We start from the raw sequence: 19,810 nt of genomic DNA, 5'->3' as shown, positions 1-19,810 counted from the left end.
CCTGAGGGTAAATTGATGGGTTTAGATGTCTTATATTGTACCTTTTGATTCTTGGATCAGGCAGGTGGATATATGCTGTCTTTGAGTAAAGGCAACTGGAAAAATACTCTTTTGAGGTAAGACATTAAGTCTTACTCATCCTACTGTTGAGGAGACTTCCTTTCAGTCATCTCTGCAGGTCCCAAACACTTCAGAAGTGTTATAGAGTGTTCATATCTGTTTCTGGGAGGTCCAAGTATAGTGTAGGGACAGTTGAGGGACACCCTGTCGAGCAGGATAGGTTAGGAAGATACACATGGACTATACATATTGAGGAAGATCAGCTTACAGTAAATAACTTTCTTTTCCAAGGCTAACAGCATTTGAAGAATCCCTGGATCTTTAAACGTTTGATAAATATAGATATTCTGTGTTTAAAAACTGGGTTACTGGGTATTTCATAGCTACGTAAAAGGTAGACTGATTCCTACTGGGGCCGAGATCTTTTGCAAACAGAGCGCTGCAGTTTCCAAGAAAACCTTTTAGTCGCATGTAATCAGTTATACTATCTATAATGAAGCAAAAGTTTAAAGTACAGAAATTAATTGCAACTGTCATGCTTCTTTTCTTAGGATACAATCACGTGGACGTGGCAAGGGCCAGGAGCGTAAGTGGTTTATGTTTTATTGCTTCTATCATGATTGCTTTCCTTCATTAGTTTTTGTTTATGTGTCTTATAGGCATATATATAGTCAAGTAGTAATTGCTGGTTATTGGATTATTCTTTGGGATTAATTTGTGTCTTTAATCTATTATTCCCTATTTACGATAATATTGAGTGTAAAGAATCCAGGTACAAATAGTGTAATTAGGCTGCTATGATTTTGGTGATTTGCAGAATGGATTTTACGTTTTTATTTCAAATTATTTTTTTTAGCCAAGCAGATGAAGTAAAATAACTTGCTTTTGCTCCACATATTCTATTGCCTGCAAGTCAGTTTGGCATATTTCTGTACAAAATCTGTATGGCTATTGTTTGAAATTGGTCTAATCCCATGCAAAGAGTCAACCCACTCAAGGGAATTTGGAGATCTGTTTCCCTTATCTTGCCTGAATGTAACTTTGATTTTTTTTTTTTTTAAACAAAATATAGTTCTAGAGGTTTCTTAGCAAACTTGTGTACTGTAAAATACTAAATGAAGCAGTTCTTGCTTGTTTGAAAAAAAATATCTTTTAAGCATTATTTTCAAGTTGGGGTTGGTATAGAAGTTCTGAAATGTTTAGATGAAGATCAAAACAAGAAATTTTGAACCCTAAGTAAAGGGGAGTTGGATTCAATGGATTCAGTGCCTCCTTCTTGGGAATTATGGTTTTGAATGTCCCACCTGAGATCGTATGCTTTAGTAGTAACAAGGAAACCATTGGGATTAGCCAAGATTCAAATAATTCAGAATTTTGAGAATTAATTTTGCACCTTCGAATGAACTGGGAACGAGATCTAATAAAGAACATGTCCAGATTTGGAGACTTGAGGAAATCATTGTTTGCTTTTAAAGGTTCAGCTTTCACTTAAATTGTCATGTTTGCAGTAGAGGCATCCACGATAATGTCTAGAGTAAGCAGGTACTGCAGCATTTACTGCATGCAGCGATTTCTCCTCTCTCCTTGTGAGTTCCTACCTCTTCCCTTGTGTTTGCACTGTAGTTCATCTAGCAAATTAACTCAGCCAGAGGGGAGAAAGGTGAGTAGCTTTCTTCCAGCTTAGTGCCCTACCTGGGGAATCAAGAGCACGTAGAAGAAGGAAGAAGAGGGAAGGAACTTGTAGGTGTGTTGCCTCAGATCACTTTAATGTGTAGAAAAGTCTTATTTGGAAGTGCTGACCTCTGCTAATAAAGTTAAATTAAATTAAAGCTGAATCAGAATCTGAGGCAGCATGTGATGTTATGCAAATTCACTGGGCCAGTTTAAATTACAGCTTTACTTAATTAGGATTAATTCTCCTGAGTGACCTAAAATGTATTTCTGATGTCTTAGCCGAAAATACTGTTGAGACTGATACAGCCTTCATTTTCTCAGCAAACGTCTCTCTTCTTCTGTCATAGAGCTAGCCAAAACCTTGATCTGGAAATGTTGATTTATGCAGAAGTATTCTGTTTGTTAAAAGTTGTTGTAGTCTATAAAATGGATTGAAAACTTGTCACGTGGAAGCTATGCACTTTCTTCCACTTATGGAAAGTAGTATTTTTATTAGTTTACTAGTGTTACTCTAAATACTGGAGTATTCAGAGCAGATCAATTGACTCTACCTTGAAAACAAAGATTGACTGTAGCCTACAATTTAAACTTTCTCTACATGTGACTTGAGTTGGCTACAAGTTCTATCAGTTTTTTAAATTAATATTTATAACTTAAGGTTTAATCTTTGAGGATTACAAGAGAGTTGTCAGAGAAAAGTTTACTCGTAACTTATTGAGGTACTTTAATGCTCTTGGACAAGGACCTAGAAACCAGACTTTCATGTTTCCTGTCAGTGATGTAAGCTCCAAATAACAAATTCCACTGTTCTTGCTCCTTTTCTTTGCTTTAATGTGTTGGATGTTCAGTAGGACAGAAGGGGAAAAAAAAGAGTTGCAGCCCTGAATGAATGTATAGCAAAACGAGTAGGTTGTTGCTTCTAGGAACTGCAATTTATCTGCCTAAGAGGATTTTATCCAGCCCTCCCCTCACAGTGATTGACTGCTGTAACCACCTAGATACTGTATAAAATGTGGCTGCTGACGCTGCTCCCTAATTTAGGTTTACTAAATCCTTTCCTGGATTTGAATCTTACTGCTTTCTAAGGTCAAGTTTATTCCAGTATCTTGTGTCTTAGGCTACTAAAACACGTGTACTGCATTTCATTAACAGACTTCTGAAGTATAATGAACTTTGATTCCAAACCAAGGTAATGATAAGATCTTAGTGGCTATAATTAATCTTCACAACTATATGCTGAATACGGCATTTTCCTGAAAAAGACTTACTCTTTCTTTACACACTATCTTACTGTAGGTATTAGTACCTGTATATCATATTACTGCTTGTCTTCCTGCTTTTGGGTGTCTTTTTAAGATGCAACTTCAGTGTAAATTGCTTTTGTTCCACCTTACAGAATGTAATGTACAGAAGTATTCTTAAAGACCTTTTCTGTTAATTTTGTATCTGAATATGATCATACCTACAAATAGGAATGTTACTTGAAGACTTTGGAGCATAATGTACTACTGTTTCACTGCATGTAAACTTTTTTCCTCCATCCTTTTCCTTCCCCCCCCCCCCCCTTTTAGGTTAGAAATTCTGTGGCTTACTTTGTGTCAGCTTCACAATTCTGTGGAAATTGAGGTCAGTAAAAAAAAAAAACAAAAAAACAGTGTATCTTGAGCAGTATCAGAATACATAATATTGTACTTAATTTTGCAGTAGGAGTTTGTATTCAAACTTTGTATGTTAACACAGTCTGTAAAAACAGGTTAAAATACCACTTATATTTTAGACAAATAGCTTCTGTATCTGAAAATGTAGCCTAAAAATGGAATAACAAAATATAGTTTTCCACTTGGCTTAAGTCTTTGCTTTCTTATTCATTTAAACTGAGTAGATAGATTTCTGACAACAAATTTTGTTGTCTTTTAATTACCTGATTGCTATTTGATATATACCAGCTGTGTGTGTTACGTATTCAAGTGTGCGCATGCTGGTATACAAACTAGGGACTGTCTTCTACAGAAAAACTGTAGTAAGTAGTTTCTTAGAGGTCATATAGGTTATTTAATGTCTGGGTAAATTTTTGTATTAGGCTGCACTGTTCAGAATATGAAATTGGGAAACACAAAGAAAATTTAAGTTTATGTATATTCTTAACTTTGTTTTGACGAAAACACTATGTGATCCTAAGGCTGAAGACTGTTATAGCGAAAATGCAAAACCAATACCTTTCCTTTTAAATTGCTGTACTTATGCATTTTACACAGAGTAATTACATTTTTGTGGAGAAGTATGGTGCTTTAAAGGTCTTACATGAGATATTTGATATGTTCTGCAGTTCTTTTGCTTACATTTTTTTAATAATGAAGCTACTTATCTCTTACTGATAGCAGGGTAAATTAGTCGGAAGAACTATTACATATTTACATCCACGTGTGTGGTACTGTTGTAGCATATAACATATGCTAATCACAGTATTTATCATTGCTATGCTCTGTGTTTACTTATTTATGCTATAAATTCTTCTCAAAAATAATAAATGCACAAAATACCAGCCAGTGAACAGTTGTATCTATTGTAGGAATTTGTGGTTTCTGTTATCAATTTAGTTGCATGCTTTCAGCTATTAATAGTATATTAAAAAAAAAAAATTAAAAATCTTATTTCTAAAACAGTGGCCTGGTTTTGGTAGAAGGGTCAGGGAGCTGACTGCCTGACACAGAGATAAGACAAACAAGTTGATTGGCAGGATTTTTATTCTATCTCAGGAACATAATTTTCTGCCTTAGGCAAGTAAAATGGGTTCTTTCACACAGAAGTGAATGCTGCTGAGCTTTCTTGATTTTTTTTTTTTTTTTTGAGGCAGCAGCTGCTAGCAGATGCTGAGTTTCTGTAGCACGTACAGAACTTGGACAAGGACAAGTTATGATCTTTGGTTGTCTTTTTTTTTTTTTTAAAAAAAAAAACCTAGTGACTTCTTGAAATACTCTTTACTAAATCAGGAGCTGGTAAAGGAGCAGAGCTGTTTGTGAGACCGCTACCTCATACTTGCATACTTGCAAGCATGATTGAGAGCTACTTCTTGAATCTGTTTTTGTAAGGAAGTGCTGCATATTTAGGAACGCAGAGGAAAAAGGAGTTGTTCTGTGTTCGAAGTCATGTTTTTCCTCTGGTCTCCAAGGTTTGTTGGCGTTTATTCCTGCTTTGTTCCATCAGAACAGAGATACTGGCAAATACCAGCCAGCCTTGATATCAGAATTACTGCTGAAGATCCAATTACTCAAGGAGATGTACAGAACAAAAATACAACTTCAGTATGTTTTTGATTAAATGATAGCTCGTGAGGTCTAACAGCCAGCAGTCAGGCTCAGAAGTTTGTTAGTCTGGGCTTCTCTGCGTATGTATGTTCTGGCGTACCATACATGTCATCCAGCACGTATATTGAGAAGCAAGCATCTATGTAGATTTTATTATCGGTTGCTATAAATATTGGCCAGGCCATCCATCCTGTACTTGGAACTGACATGCAAGCAATCTTGTGAAGAAGAAAGGGTATGTGATCACCTGCACATGTAGCTTGTTTTGGCTCCTGTCAGCTTGTTTTGCTGGCCTGTCAGCTTCAGTGTTCATACATCCATCACAGTCTGCAGCAGCTGAGAGTTCCCTTAGTTTTGTTAATGGTGCTGAAATGATTGTGCTGTTTCTGTCCAGTTAGGCGCAAACATGTAGAACACCTCTGAAATCGCCTCATATTCAAATTTGTCCTGTGTTTGGATGAATGACTTGATAGTAATTTGCGAGTCAAAGAAAAAGAAATAGAATTGGGCTTGGAACTTGAAGGAACAATCTTTCCATCTCCGTTAGCTTCACAGTCTTTGTCCTTTTGTATATTACATCACATCAGGCTGGTGTACCTGCTTGTAAAGCTAGAAGATAGGAGTTGTATGTTTTCAATTGCAGTGGTGCCTATACAGAAAACTGTAGCAAAACCCAAAATAAATTAAAGATTTGTCCAACAGTGAATACTTCTAAGAAACAATTAGACAAACATCTAATGGCAGCATTTTGGGTACTGCTGATCATACTATTATGCGATTCTGAAGGTACAGCTAACTTCATAGTTGTTGAGAAGTATTTGCTTAGATGATAAACTTTATATTTATTCTCCAATTCTTATTTTCTTTTTCAAAAAACAATGTGAAATTTCTGGAACGTAATTGCCATTTTGCATTACCGATAGGTAATTATATGAAATGTAACTAAGCTTATTACAAATTTGATTTCTACTTGAGAACCTTTCCACAGGATTATGACCGTTTTGTTCACTTAGTGCATAAATTATCTCATTGTGTTGCATTACTAAGGGAATTGTCTGTTGCAGAGCAGGGGTGGGAGTCAGAGTGGTCCCTTCTTGTTCCTTCTATCTGAGAAGTTAGTTACTTGTCAGGAATGGGACGTTTTGAGGGTTTTTATAGGTGAAACTGGCTGTGATCTTGGGGCTTACGTTATATTTCAATGAACACTTAAAACCATAGCCAAAGCTGCCTCTTCTGTTGCAGGTCTCAGCAGTTCTTGTTTAATTTTTCCCCTCCGGCCTCAACTGTTCTGTGATTCTGTGGCCACCTGTATTTATTTAGAACTTTTCTTTCAGTTGAGTATTAATGCACAGTGTCCAATTTGAAGGAGAAATTTTTCAAAACCTCAACAGCAGAAGATAAAACCACTTCTGATGTGTACTTTAAGCAGTCATACCTGATTTCAAAATGTGCAGGGGAAACAGTAAATGCCTGATGTCCTGAGAATTTGAATTCTTAATATTTAAGCTGTAGAACAGTGTTCATGTAGCAGGTGCTTTTCTTGGTTGTCTGCAAAGAGATGAACAATACAGGATGTAGAAGTTTGTGCAAGAAAATGCTAATATTTTTAAATAATTTAAAAATTCCTGGTCCCACTTATGAAAGAAAGATAAAGCTCAACTTGGGTTCCGTGAGGTAAGAAATGAACAGTCACTGTTACATGAATTTCTAGAAGTATGATGCATCCTTAAGCATTTAGGAGTTCAATTTTTAATCTTTTATAGTCCCTTTGTTAGTATAATTTTGTAAATAGCAACAAACTATACATTTTTCAACATAGTGCTATAATAGAGATTGTTTAAATGTTAAATATTCTTGGTATAATTCAGTTCTCTGTATGCAGTTTCTACCCGTGTATATTCCTTCAGAAGAAGAAAGAAAAAATCCGGTGTTATATGCCAATAACGTCAGACGTGTAATGGCAGAGTAAGTATGTTGTGATACCGAATAAAATGTGTGATTTTAATTTTAGGATCAAGAAAATGTCATGAAATCAAGTCAATGTAGTTGCCTATTTGCAAAGCAGCTTTTAGTCTGCAGTAGCATATACAAAACTTTATATAGCAGTTGCCTTCCTCTCTGAGGAGGCCAGGGAGCCACGAGTACAGCAGGAACTGTAGGAGTTGGTGGGTTTGGATTTTTCTTACACATCTTCATATAACAAGCCAATTCTGCTTGCTGCTGTGGGGAGAAACGTATAGTTGAATTTTTATGGAAATTAATGTAACTGAATTTTGTGCTATTGAGGTTGCATTTTAAGCTATGACTTTTGTTTAATGTATTCATTGTTAGCCTGTGGTTATTTCAAATAGTAAAGCACAGGAAAGCTGCTTCTGTTGGAGATAGAGCATTGATACAATGCAAACTAATTGAAGTTGAGTGCTAATGAGAGGACGCTTACTACAGTTGGTCTGTAGTGTATAATAAAGCCAACGCTGAATACATGGACTTTCATTCTCTTTTGTTGTATTTTTGATTAATCTCTCTTGTTCCTTCATTTTTTTGTTCTTTCAGTAAATCTTCCATTAGTCAGTAGATGTTCATTTCAGTATTTACAGATAACCCTCAGGTCTATGATCATTAATAACTCTTGAAGGATTTATGAATCTGTCTACTTCTAATTTTGAAAGAACTTGTGAAGTCTTAATTTCCTTTGTGTAACTTCTCTTCCATTTCTAAGTTACTAGTTTCAACCAAAGGCCAGTTTGTAGACAGAAACTGGTAATTCTCTGGTTTATAAGCAAAACCCAGCTCTGTGAGTTTCCTTAAGGATGTTGGGCCTATAATGTAACAATAGGTCAATACTCGATCCATTATATGAAAGGTCATTTCTCACAAAAGAAAAAACAAAAGGATCTGTGTGAATCAACCTGTCTTACGGCTGCAGTGGCCTCAAAGACTTCTGTAGCTAATTTAAGGCAGTCAGCAGGCAGGATGTAAGTGTTGTCCTTAGACTTTGGGTAGAAGGCCATGTTACAAAACCTTAAATCTGAACTCCAGTCAGATGGCAGGGATTGTGTGGTCTAAGGAAAAATTTTGAAAAACAGAAGTTTACAGCAAACTGCATGTTGAAAGCCTTCTCTTCTATGTGCGTGTAGGAGAAAAGAGATGTTTTTCCTCTTCTTCTTTGTTTCTCCCTCACACCTCTGAAGAATTTAGGCATTTGGGGTCACAGAAGTGGAGTGCAGGTCTAAAGGGAAGCCTGTCAGAATGGGAGTTAGCAAATATGGCTTGCTTTGAGATGAAAAGGCTGCAGATCCTGTGTTGATGTGAAAGGAAAACAAACGTGTTTGGATATCAAAGTTCTGAAGTTAAAATGCAGATAGGAGAAAAACCAGAATGCTGGCTCACGGATCCTGTGGATTACTGTAGACCAATTAAAATAATGTCAGCATAGCCAAAATTTATTTACTCCTGACCACTTCCAGATGCTTACTTCTAGTGGCAGTTCTCCAGATACTCCCAGTTCATTCATGTGGCTTTTTGGTACAGGAGATATCAAGCTGAGATGCTGTCAGTCTGTCCTGGAGCTGTAGCCGTTGCAGCTCTAGCACCTCAGGTGCTATTTGGTGCTAACATTGCACCCTGCATTGCTGAATAAAGGATGATATTACTGCTTCATCTACACTTGTCTCCTTTTCTTGAAGATTGAATTGGTGACAGTCTGCCATTTTGATATCAAGAGGTCAATTCAGGATCCGTTTAGATGTCTGCTTTCCCCTTCATCCCCATCATATTTTTCTGGACGAAGAGTCTAATCCTACTGGATATTTTACAGCAGCAGTGGTGGCAGTCCCAGATGATAATGCATTTGTGAGTCTAGAACCAGTATTGCAGCAAAACCTTGTCTCTTGCTCTTGATTTCAAAGGGAATTGATAGAACTTGCTGAGTGCAACAATAGATATGATTTCCACTCCTGAAATCTGTTTGCCTTCATCAGAATCTTGTCTCGTGAACAGATTCTGTTAAGTGTTGAACAAAGCATGTGACAGGATGTCTGATTCTTATGCTGCTTCTACTCGTTGACTGTATGGAGAATTTTTGGCTTTGCCTTATTTGTTTAGATTTTCTGTGGGCAGCCACAGATGCAGGTGATGGGTGGTCTCTAGATAGGTCTTGTTCACTTATATATAAATCAAATGTTTGGCAACGGAGATGCTGTCATTCACAGAGATTTGGTTGCTTAGGACAGTGGTTTCTTGGAGGACAGATGAATTCACTTGCCCAAAAACTGAAATCCAAACTGAGCCTGGCCTTCTGGCTCTCTGTTTCAGGCCAGGGACTTCAAGCATAACTGTTCTCTTGTGCTTCGGGTTCCCTCAGGCAGCCACACCAATAACAAAGAAAATGCCGTTTTTTAACTGCTGTAGTGCTCTACATGTCTTTATTGTATTCCTTCTCGTCCAGGATGACAAGGCTTGTATACTTTTGAAGATGCATTCAAGTGTTAACCCAGCATTTGTGTCCTTCATGTCTTCTGCTGCCATATACCATCCATTTGAGTATGCACACTCTGGTTTGTTTTTCCTGGACCATGTTGGGGATGATAATCTCATTGATGTGAACGTTGTGACCAGAAGTCACTCAGTCTGGGATTACTCTTGTGCAAGCACCCTTTCCTTCTGCTTTTCAGGACCTCATTTTGCTGACTTTTTTTTTCCTAAACTAAACCTAGTTTATGTTTTAATTAATTCAAATGTAACATGAGCTGATCTCTTCTTGATTGATGGTGTTTCAGTATTTGTGCACTGGTCTGTCACTAAATTCCACAAGAATCCAGGTGATACATTTCCATTTTTTTAAAGGACACTGTCATGGTAGAAAATTAATTTAAGGCTCACAACTTCTACAGACCTTTCAGTTGCACCTGTGGCTGTTTGCTTCCTGCAATGCTCACCTGTAGTTATGTCTTCTGTTGCAGTCCTCACCAGGAGGATGAACAAGATCCAAGCCTTAGTGGTTGATTGCTTTACAGCATATATAAAAGTCCAAAATTTCTTTCTTACCTATGCAATTACCAGTTTTTAATGCAAAATTGTCATTTTGATCTTCATGTGTGTGAGCTGTTACCACGTTACATTGATGGTAGTCAATGTGGATTATTTTGATCTGTTAATGTATTAATTTCAACACTTACTGCTGCTTACGTATATTTTCTAGTTGTGTCAAGCTTTCTGGCCTACATAGTTACATTTTTAAATATATTTTTTTAGTATCTTCAAAGTATTAACTTGCGATTTAATGGAATTATGGTAGTGTTTTAAAATCATCAATGCATAGACTTGAGGCTTCAACCCCAGCTCTTCTAGAATTATGAGGAACAAATCATTTGACCTTGCCATCATAAGTATTTATTTCTAAAAAACTTCAGTGATAAAGGAAACATCTCTACCACTGTTAAAGCATTTTGTTCATAAAAGATGTCATTTTAATAGTTTCCTAATGTAGAGTATTTATTGCATGTGACGTCTTTTTTTTGCCTCTTGGCAATTTTACTATCCTTAGTTAGTAATAGGTTGTGTCACTGTTTATATTTTTTGCTTATGCTTTATAAAGTCTTCTGCTTCTTAGCTTCATCAGTTGCAACTCTTTCTCTGTCTTTACCTTTCCAAATTGCTTTTATGCATCATATCTTCTAATCTACTGATGCACATTTAAAGTTCATTTGTTTTGTGGTGGGGGTTTTTTTCCCTCTAAAAAAAATACTAGTTGTCTCTTATCCGTTAGGGCTCAAATAAATATATTTGAAAGGACTATGTCAGTAGCTCAGCATCTAGTTAGATGCATGTACTTATTAGCACTATTCATTTTGTACACGCATAAGCCCATGGTAGTGCAGGCAGCTAGGTGTGAAAATCTGTACTGCAGGCTTTCTGTGCAACCGTAAAGTAACCTCGCCTATAATTACAGACGTAAGCTGCTTAGATAATTATACACAGACCTGTTGGACACTTAACTAACACATAAACACAATTTGTTTTGCTTTAGTTTGTTAGTTCCTCTTACAGAGACCATCTTCAAAATAGGAAATAATATGGTTTAGATGGTACAATATTTTTTTTTTTAAAAAAGCAAGTTATAATACTGCAAATTTGTTATTTTTTTAATGCATATGGAAGATGTTTAGAGTGAACCCAGGTGGAAACTGGGCACCCTTGCCCCTTGGTTTTTCAAAATAGTGAGCACTTCAGAACTGAAGTTCTGTCAGCATTCCTGATTGAGCATTTCATTTTTCTGATCTTTCTGGTGTTAGAACTCAGCATTATAACTACATGTGTGACACTAGCCAGGAGTTTTGAAGTTTCTTTTGTAGCGAGCCCAGAAAGACTTCCTGTAGAAATAAAAAAAAGTCATAGTCTGGTTTGCATTTTTCCAATAACTTTGTTTTTCTTCTCCACTTACACAAACATTTAAAGACATGTTTTTATATTTACAGTAGATGCTCAAATGAATTGAAGTGCAGAGTGTTAGACATGGAACTTGAAAACATCTGTCTTCCTTATGTTTTCTCTGTCAAGTGCTTGCCAGAATCACTTTCCCCTTGTCTGAGCGTGTCATACTGTTAAAGCAGTAAATCTTATCAGCTTGACCTATGAGGATTATGTCTTTGCTTTTGAGAAATGAATCCTTATTTCCAGCATACTGGTGAAGGCCAAAGATACTACAGGTAGTCTTCTGTGTCCGTTTCACCTTTTGTCATCTTCTACATAGTCCACATCAGATTATTTTTTTCTTGCAGGCTTTGACAGCATCAGAATGTCATCTCAGCCACTGTATGTGATACGGTAATGCTAGTTGCTGAAGAATAGCCTTGAGGATGTGGGTTTACAGTACCTTACTGGTCTGTCTTGTGGCTATTTGCTGTGTTTTCAGTGGCTAATTAAATCTAACTTCGTAAAAACTGCTGTGCTCTTTGCCTACGCTGTCTGAAGTTCTATATGCGATTCTGCAGAAGCACTGGTTGGATGCTTAGCACTCAACTTTGAAATTCAAGACTTCTTTTTGTCATTTTTATACCATCAAAGGCATAAGGATCAGTGTAAGTGGAATTACGGAAGTGCTGGAGTTAATAGGTATCCATTTGTTTAGGTTTCCGGCCATATAGAGAATTGGAGATGAGAACTGCATTGTGCGCTCTGTTTATTTCTGTGAGTGCTGTAAGTGTGGCAATTAGGCAAATGGAGTTACTGAACAGGGTTAACTATGCAGCCTCTTGCTAAGTTTATTTTCTCAAGGAAGAAATAGATTTTTTTTTTTACAGTCAAGTAATATTTTGAAACAGTGCGGTTTGAACTAGATTTTTGAATGCTGACAACTCAAAGAGAACCTTTTTCATTTTTTACCCCTTGAAGATTTGTGATGTACAAGCCTACAAGATCTTATCCAGACCAACAATAACAGGACCTATTTTCTTAACACAAGGGATAAATGCAGCTGTTAGCAGCTTCTTTTTCTGTCTAAAAATTAAACCATCATGAGATACTATATATATTCTTGATGGGAACTCCAGACTCTCATGACAGGCCTTTCATTTGCTTGGAGAATGTCACAAAGTAGGAGTAGTCCTAGGAGAGAAAAGGGGCTGTCCACCCTGGCCTTCCAAGACTAAATAGGTGAAAGCTCTTCAGCCTGGGAAAGAAAGAAAGAAAAAGAGAAGGGGGGAGGAAGTGGAGGGCTGTTCTGAAGGTCAGGAAAATCATGAGTGTTCTGGAAATGCATAGTGAGGCACGTCTGTTACTTTCCGTAGAGATAGAAAGCATTTGAGAGTAGATCAGCTAAAAATAAATGGAAATACTCTTTAAAACACATACAAAATTGTGGCATTCACTACCAGATGCATAAAATGAATTAATCAGAGCTGAGATATACTGTAAAAAATTTGGTCCATCACTAATTCTAAACCATGGTGGTACAAATAGTTTCTGGTTCAGGAAGTTCCTGTAGGGATGACTGTTACAAGCTGGGGTTATTTGTCCACCACGTTTTGTGTGTCTTTTTCCAAAACATCTGATAGTCAAGTAAAATACCAAATTTGCTATCCTTTTAGTGTCCTCAGCATCGTATAAAATTATAGCCAATTTAAAAGGGGGTTTTTTGAGCAGCATGTGGAATGTTTTCTAGATTAGTTCACAGTTCTGCTTATTAACAGTGTAAAACACTTTGAAAATGTTTTTGTTGAAGTGTAAATTCAGAATGTCACAATATTGTCTGTACTATTTTCTCTCACTTTGCATAATATTACAACAGTCACAGTCTGTTTTATGTTCATAATTTTGTATGTGTAGTGGATTGGCATGCAGAAAATGAGAAAGTTGATGATTTATTTTTATATTATGATTGCACAAGTGTTAAACATAGGGAGCTGTTTGGTGTGAGAAGTCAGGACATAAGAAGTACAACTGTTGTGTGTAACACTGGGCTTGCAAGAAGGCTTTGGGTTTTTTTTTTTTTGGTTTGGTTTGGTTTTACTTTTTTCTTTTTTGAAGTGACTTGCTGACTTTGGAATTTCATGTAGCATGATGTCATGAAAGGTAAATAGCCAGCATCTCAGAGAAGGGAGGGAGGGAGAAAGTCTCAAAGGATGTCAAGCCATGCATGCACATTTAGCCATATAAAATTGCTGAACAATAAAAAGGCCAAGCTCGGGTTAACTGACCGTGAAAGCAGAGGTAGTATGAAGAAAAGAGGAGGAAAAAAAAGGTGCTTCCAAATGAAGACACAGGAACAGCTGTTAAATTCCTACATTCGGTTGCACTTGCAATTTGCATCTCAAATTGGAATGGTTTATTTTCTTTTTCCTAGCAGTTTAATTAAGTAGAGGAAGATTGTCCTGCAGATGAGCTGGAATAGTTTGGTAACTCGTTCTGTAGAAAATCCTGTGAGTTGCAGTTGTACCCAGGCTTTACAGTGACCTCTAGTATGCTACTCTTTATTCTAACAAATTGAAAAATTCACAAATCTTAGCACAAATAATGAACTTTATATGTTCCCCAGCTTCAGTTTCTTCAATGTTCTGAGCAGAAATCAGTGTCCTGTTGTGTTAAACTGCTAGCCTTGTACAGCTTGTGATTTATCTTCTGAACTCAGGAGTCCTTTGAACTGTAATTTATCTAGCCTTTGTTGATCCTATGACTGAACTTTCCTGTGAGCAAAAGTTGTTTCTTCACATTCGTTACTTCCGATCTTTGTAATTCTGAAAGTCTGGATGCACATATAAACACACTGTTTCAGTTCATCTTGCCTTTTTTTTTTTTTGGAAGTCCAAAGGCTGGAAAATGTCCAACAGGTGAGCAGGAGAAGATGCTTTTATTCTTCTTAATCCTGTTTTGTGTATGTGTTGACGCAGGGCATACATGCAGGCATTAATTGTAGTGGGAATCTTCCTGCACTGACAGCACTTAGTCTGGCCCAAATTCCACTTCTTCTTTAAGGAGTGCACGTGGCTGTAGTAAGATGCAGGCTGTATTTTTCCCTTATGGTTTGGCTGAGTCTAAGATGATCCCTACTTTGTTTGGAATTTGTTCTGTATCATAAGCTTGGTTTTGGTTGGTTGTTGTTTTTTGTTGCTTTTTTCTTAATTCCTCTTTGGCTGGGCTCCCCAACATGTTTGGGGACCATTATTTAGGAGAAGTTATTTAAATCTGGTGTTGGTTCTTGGATGGCAGTCAGGCTTCTACCCTCCGCAAGGTTGAGTGGCCTGATCTTTCTTAGTCATCTTTCTTTTGATGTGTTTGAAAAGCTGCTGGCTTCTAGTTTTAACAAGTTATTGTTTCTTGCTTTTGGCTTCCCACCTTGTGGTTATGTTTTAACTTGTCTGTCTTCTATGTTGTCTCAAGGAAAACAGGGTTGTTTTTTTTTTTAAAAAAAAAAATCTTTTCGTTCTAATTGCTGTCTTTAATTGATTGCAGAGTCATACTGGATTTTTTTCCCTTTCAGAATCTTTTTTGATAAGCGTCTTGTCACTTCTCCTGATTCCCTAATATGGTGTGTCGTTTTGCTGTCTTTCGAATTGCCATCTTTAATCACTTGCTGAGCCATACTGGATTTTTTCTTTTCCTTTCAGAGTCCTTTTTCACAAGTGTCTTGTCACTTCTCCTGATTCCCTAATATGGTGTGTCGCTTTGTACCACAAATGAACGCTTTACCCTTTCAGTTACTACTTTTAACTTATTTTTAACCAGCTTCTCCTTTTCTGTATAGTTGCCCTGTGCTTCAGCTGATCGCCCATAAGTTCCTGTATCTCTCTTGTGTGCTATACCTACAGTTGCCTTAAGATCTGATGAAATTTGATGTAATGTGCCTGGCTGGACAAGATCTTTGGTTCTTAGCACATTCTTTTATGTAAGGTGCTCTGGACGGTACTGCTTATAGTGTGTCCTTGCTGCCCTAGGAGTTCAGGTATTTCACTGACTATTGTCAGGGAAGTTTATAAGAATGATCTAGTGCACACACAGTACAAAAGAAGGGAATAGGAAGTAATCTAAACAGGCAGGATAGACTCTGCTTCTTTCATCCACCTCTTTTTCTTTTTCCAAGGAAAACTGATTTTGTATTGTATAATACCAATGATTTTGTATTGTATAATACAACACTATATTGAACACCATATAAATACTGACAAGACTTGCAATACCTGATCTCGAAGTCAGGTGGAACTTGGAAATGGATTTAAATCCCTGCAGCATGGAGGAGCTGTTCATCTGAATTTTACACAACATTTGTTAGTATGTTAAGCGTAAGTCTATGGGATGAAATATGGTATCACAAGATCCTCTTGTCCATTCCATTAAGGTGGTTTACTGATTTGCAAGTACTACTAGGTCTCCCTTCATAGGAGGAGGAGAGTGATGAAACAGGAACAGATCAAGAAGTGAGAAATTTAGAGGAACTGAATTTAATTGCTTAGGATCACTCATACAAGGCAATCTAGCTTTCAATGGTCTGCAGAATTTTAAGATGCTTTTTCTATGTATCTGTATCTTTTTGGTTTAGTTGGCTTTTTCCTTTTGTTCTTTCCTGTTTGTTGTTTCTTCTTGCAAGAGGGATGCTGTTCATCCAAAATCACTACCCTGTATGTTCTTGGTTTATTCATAAGTAGCTTATAAATAGTAGGTAATTTTTTAATATATTTGTTAATTTTGAGCTTGAATATCTATTAGTGAGGTGTTCTTCCTGAAAGGAGAGAGAAACCCTCATCAGTAGCTTTAGTGTTTAGTGTATGTCTTACTAATGTATTAGGATTCCTGGAGTTTGGCAATTAACTGGTGGATAAAAGAGAACTGGCTTACGTTCTTTACATTGCCATTTGAAGGCCTGGTAATGAGATTCTGGGGAAGAGGCTGCTTAACAGAAATTAAGCAGTTATTGCATGAGAGGTAACTGCCACTGCCATTACAGATCAAACTGTCTATAACAAGGCGTAGAATTGAATGCAGAATTTTCATCAAAAACACAATGACTATGGCACGCCTCGGGGTTTTGTATCAATCGTGCCATTACTATGTATTAACTTCACAGATGAAAAAGGTGGTTAGTAGTAAGGTAGAAAAACCTGTAGATTAAAAGAGTGAAAGTAAGTCAAGAAAAAAGGCTTTGTGAATACTTTATCAAACTAAAAAAGGATGCACAGGAGATAAAGTTCCGCACTAATATAAGTAAAATCAAGTGTAATGGAAAACATGGCAGATGAGTAACTCGTATGGAGCAGTGTTTGCTTTCTCAATTGCATCTTATGTTTGTACACTGAATTCTTAAAGGCCTCTTCCAAACCGCAGTGTCTTTCTCTCAACTTCAGCACAGCAAATGCAGTGCAACTACAATATCAGGATTTCCTTGAAGTATATTTTGGTGCTGCTATCACTACAAAGCATCAAGTTAGAAGTAAAGCAAAAATGAGTACTTAATTGTTTGGCATATAAAAACTTGGGAGTATTTTTTCTTCTGCCTTTTTTATGTCATAACACTTAAAAATAACTCGTGTTTACTTGGAATTTACTTGCTTTTATACTTTATATTCTAGACATTCTTTATAGAGAAATGTTGCCTGTTGTGTAATTTTAATACTACCTGAAGGTAATAGTTCTGCTCAGGTGATTACTGATTTATTAATATGTTAGTGTAAGAGTAATAATATAACTATTTAACATAATTATTAATAAATATGTGCTTTTGTTCTAGATTATTAGATTAATGTTGAAACCCTTGTTATTCACTTCTATGAAAATAGTAAGGAATTTGAAAGTCTATGCAGTGCGTAATTTTTCCCATTTCTTCTTTTGTATTCCTTATATTGTTCTTTTGTATTTTCATGTATTTGTAAAGTCAAAATAGATGTTCTGCAATGGGTATTTCATTCTTTGTATGTGAACTTTCTTTTATGGGCTCTTTCTTACAGTTCTTCAGAATACAGAGCATAATTGTTGCAGGATTTCTTGCTATAAAAAAAAATTATTCTGCTCAGTTTTCTTAGATTATCTTGCTTACTGTGTTTCTTTGGTTTATTCAAGGGCGTTGGGAGTACCAGTGACAGACTATACATTTGAAGACTGTCAGCTAGCTTTGGCTGAGGGACAACTTCGTCTGCCTTCAGACACGTGTCTTTTAGAATTTGCAAAACTTGTGAGAAGCCTTGGGTGAGCATATACAGTATTTATATGTAAGGTGCATCTTTATTATATATCTCTGTTTATATAGTTTTCCCTTCATATAACAATGTTGCATTTATGAATACATGTAGAATGTTGTCATATTACAACCAGGGAAACACTGATATAAAATTAAACCAATACTGCTCTCCACTTGCAAGCAGCACCACTAGATCCTAATGGGTAGAGTAGGTTGTAAAATTCATATTTTCACAGTCTGACAAGTGAGCAGAGTATGTCTGAAGCGTTCATCCCTGAACAAAACTAGAAGACACCTCCTGAAGAGGGTCAGGAATACTGTGGGATTCCTAATATTTGATACAGTTAAGAGTCAATTGCCCTTTCCTGTGACATCTGTGAAGGGAGAACAGTGCTGCCATAGCAGTCTTGTGACTGGATTAATGTTATAATAGTGAGGGCAGAGGGGTCACCTTTCCCCTGAAGTACAAAGAATTGGTTGATCTTCTGAGTAGGTTACTGCTAGATGGACTTTCTAATGAAACTGTAGCTTAGGATATGCAGTGTGGCTCCTCTCTTCTTATAGCATCAGTCCCCTCTGGTTTTACCTTTCAGAAAAGCTTCAGCAAACATAAATTCACATAAACCAAATAGTAAAACTTGCTGCTGCTGTTTTCCAACTTTTCTCCAATGTTTCTCCTCTCCTCCTGTTGAACAACCACAAATTAAATCTACAGCCTCATCCTGGTAACTGCTTTAATATACAAACAACTCTTTCCTTTTTTTCATCTCCTCACCTGAAAGTATAAAGCATAGTTTCATGTTTCCATTCTGTATTTTATCTATTTTCACTATTTTTTGCCTTCATCTTCCAGCTTGTGTACATAAACAAAACAAAAAAATGTATTGGAGAATAAGGAATGTAGGACAGCATACATTATGCATTCAGATGACAAGCAGATGATTAATTCATTGTCGGGACCTGCATCTGAAAGGACTTCCAGTAGGATAGGAGAGACTTCTAAGAGAAACAAAGATGCTTGCTTTGTTCCAAATGTTCTGACTTAACAGTACTAAGAAAAAAAAAAAGGCAAACAAAACCAACCCAAAAAACCACCCGTGTCTCTTATTATGCAGTTGATAATCCTGGGATTCAGTTTAATCCTCTTGTTAAATTGTCTGGCTTCTGTGTGCTCAATTTGAAGCTGTTCTTTTAAATTATGCTTTTGTGGGTTTCTGTTTGGGCATCTAGAAGAATTACGTGCATTTGTGAGTGAGGTTCCCCACAACTCAAAAGTTCTCTATCTGGTTTGAGCAATTGTACATTAGTGAAATATTATCTTGTCTTGATTTGGATATGTGCCAGTAAGAAGGCTATTATGATGATATTTTTCTGGCACAATTGGATGAAGATTGTAATATGACTTCATCTCTAATGCACACTTGATGGCAATGCAGTCATTTTGCTGTTTATTTGAAGGTTTTGAGGCCAGGGAGGCATTAAGATCATCCAGTCACATCCCTAAATAACTGGAACAGTAAATTTTATCCAATGGATTTTGCGTCCAGTCTTAGTACTTGTTTATAACATACTTTCAGCAATAACATACCTTGAATAATAACATACCATCAAGGTAACATCCAGTTTTAAAAGCAAGATTTTTATAGTAAGGCAAATCCAGACTTGGTTTTGGTTTAGATTCTTTGAAATCAAGTTACACCTCAGTTTGCTACACTGGAGAGTTATTTCTCTTCACGTTATGTATCTACAGGATTCATTAACATTGTCTGTAAAACTTGCTTAGTCTGTGCTCAGCTGGATGGGATCCAATCCAGAAGCCGCGCAGCCACAGCAGCGAGTTCTTGTGCTTCATCTAATGAAGAGCTTAGGCTCTGTTAACACAGCTATGCAGCTGCCAGGTCATAGCTGGCTGAAACTCGGCTGCCTCACGCTGAACTCTGTGGTAAAATGACTGCGGTATCAATGAGATCAATTGATCATAGTCTCATCATCTCAAATTCAGCATTCATTAGTCCTCAAGCAGTTACTCTTCTGTTGATTCTGATAATCTGTGGCTGACCAACGAGCTGATTACTAAGCTATATGCAGTCTTTATTGTAGCTTTCAT

At 36.7% G+C, this 19,810-nt stretch overlaps 1 protein-coding gene across 1 annotated transcript in view; it reads left to right on the top strand.

Annotated features, from left to right (window-relative positions):
- Positions 1-19,810, top strand: part of LPCAT1 (lysophosphatidylcholine acyltransferase 1) — a 61,134-nt gene that overhangs the window by 26,749 nt on the left and 14,575 nt on the right. Inside the window, exons 7-10 of the mRNA XM_074576409.1 lie at positions 612-646; positions 3,306-3,360; positions 6,922-7,004; positions 17,586-17,711. Coding sequence (XP_074432510.1) covers positions 612-646; positions 3,306-3,360; positions 6,922-7,004; positions 17,586-17,711 — 299 coding nt within the window. The remainder of the gene's footprint in view (positions 1-611; positions 647-3,305; positions 3,361-6,921; positions 7,005-17,585; positions 17,712-19,810) is intronic.

Source organism: Larus michahellis, chromosome 2 (assembly GCF_964199755.1).
Source record: "Larus michahellis chromosome 2, bLarMic1.1, whole genome shotgun sequence".
NCBI classification, from domain to species: domain Eukaryota; kingdom Metazoa; phylum Chordata; class Aves; order Charadriiformes; family Laridae; genus Larus; species Larus michahellis.
The sequence above is the reverse complement of the archived record's forward strand: the minus strand, read 5'-3'. Positions and strand labels throughout refer to the sequence as shown.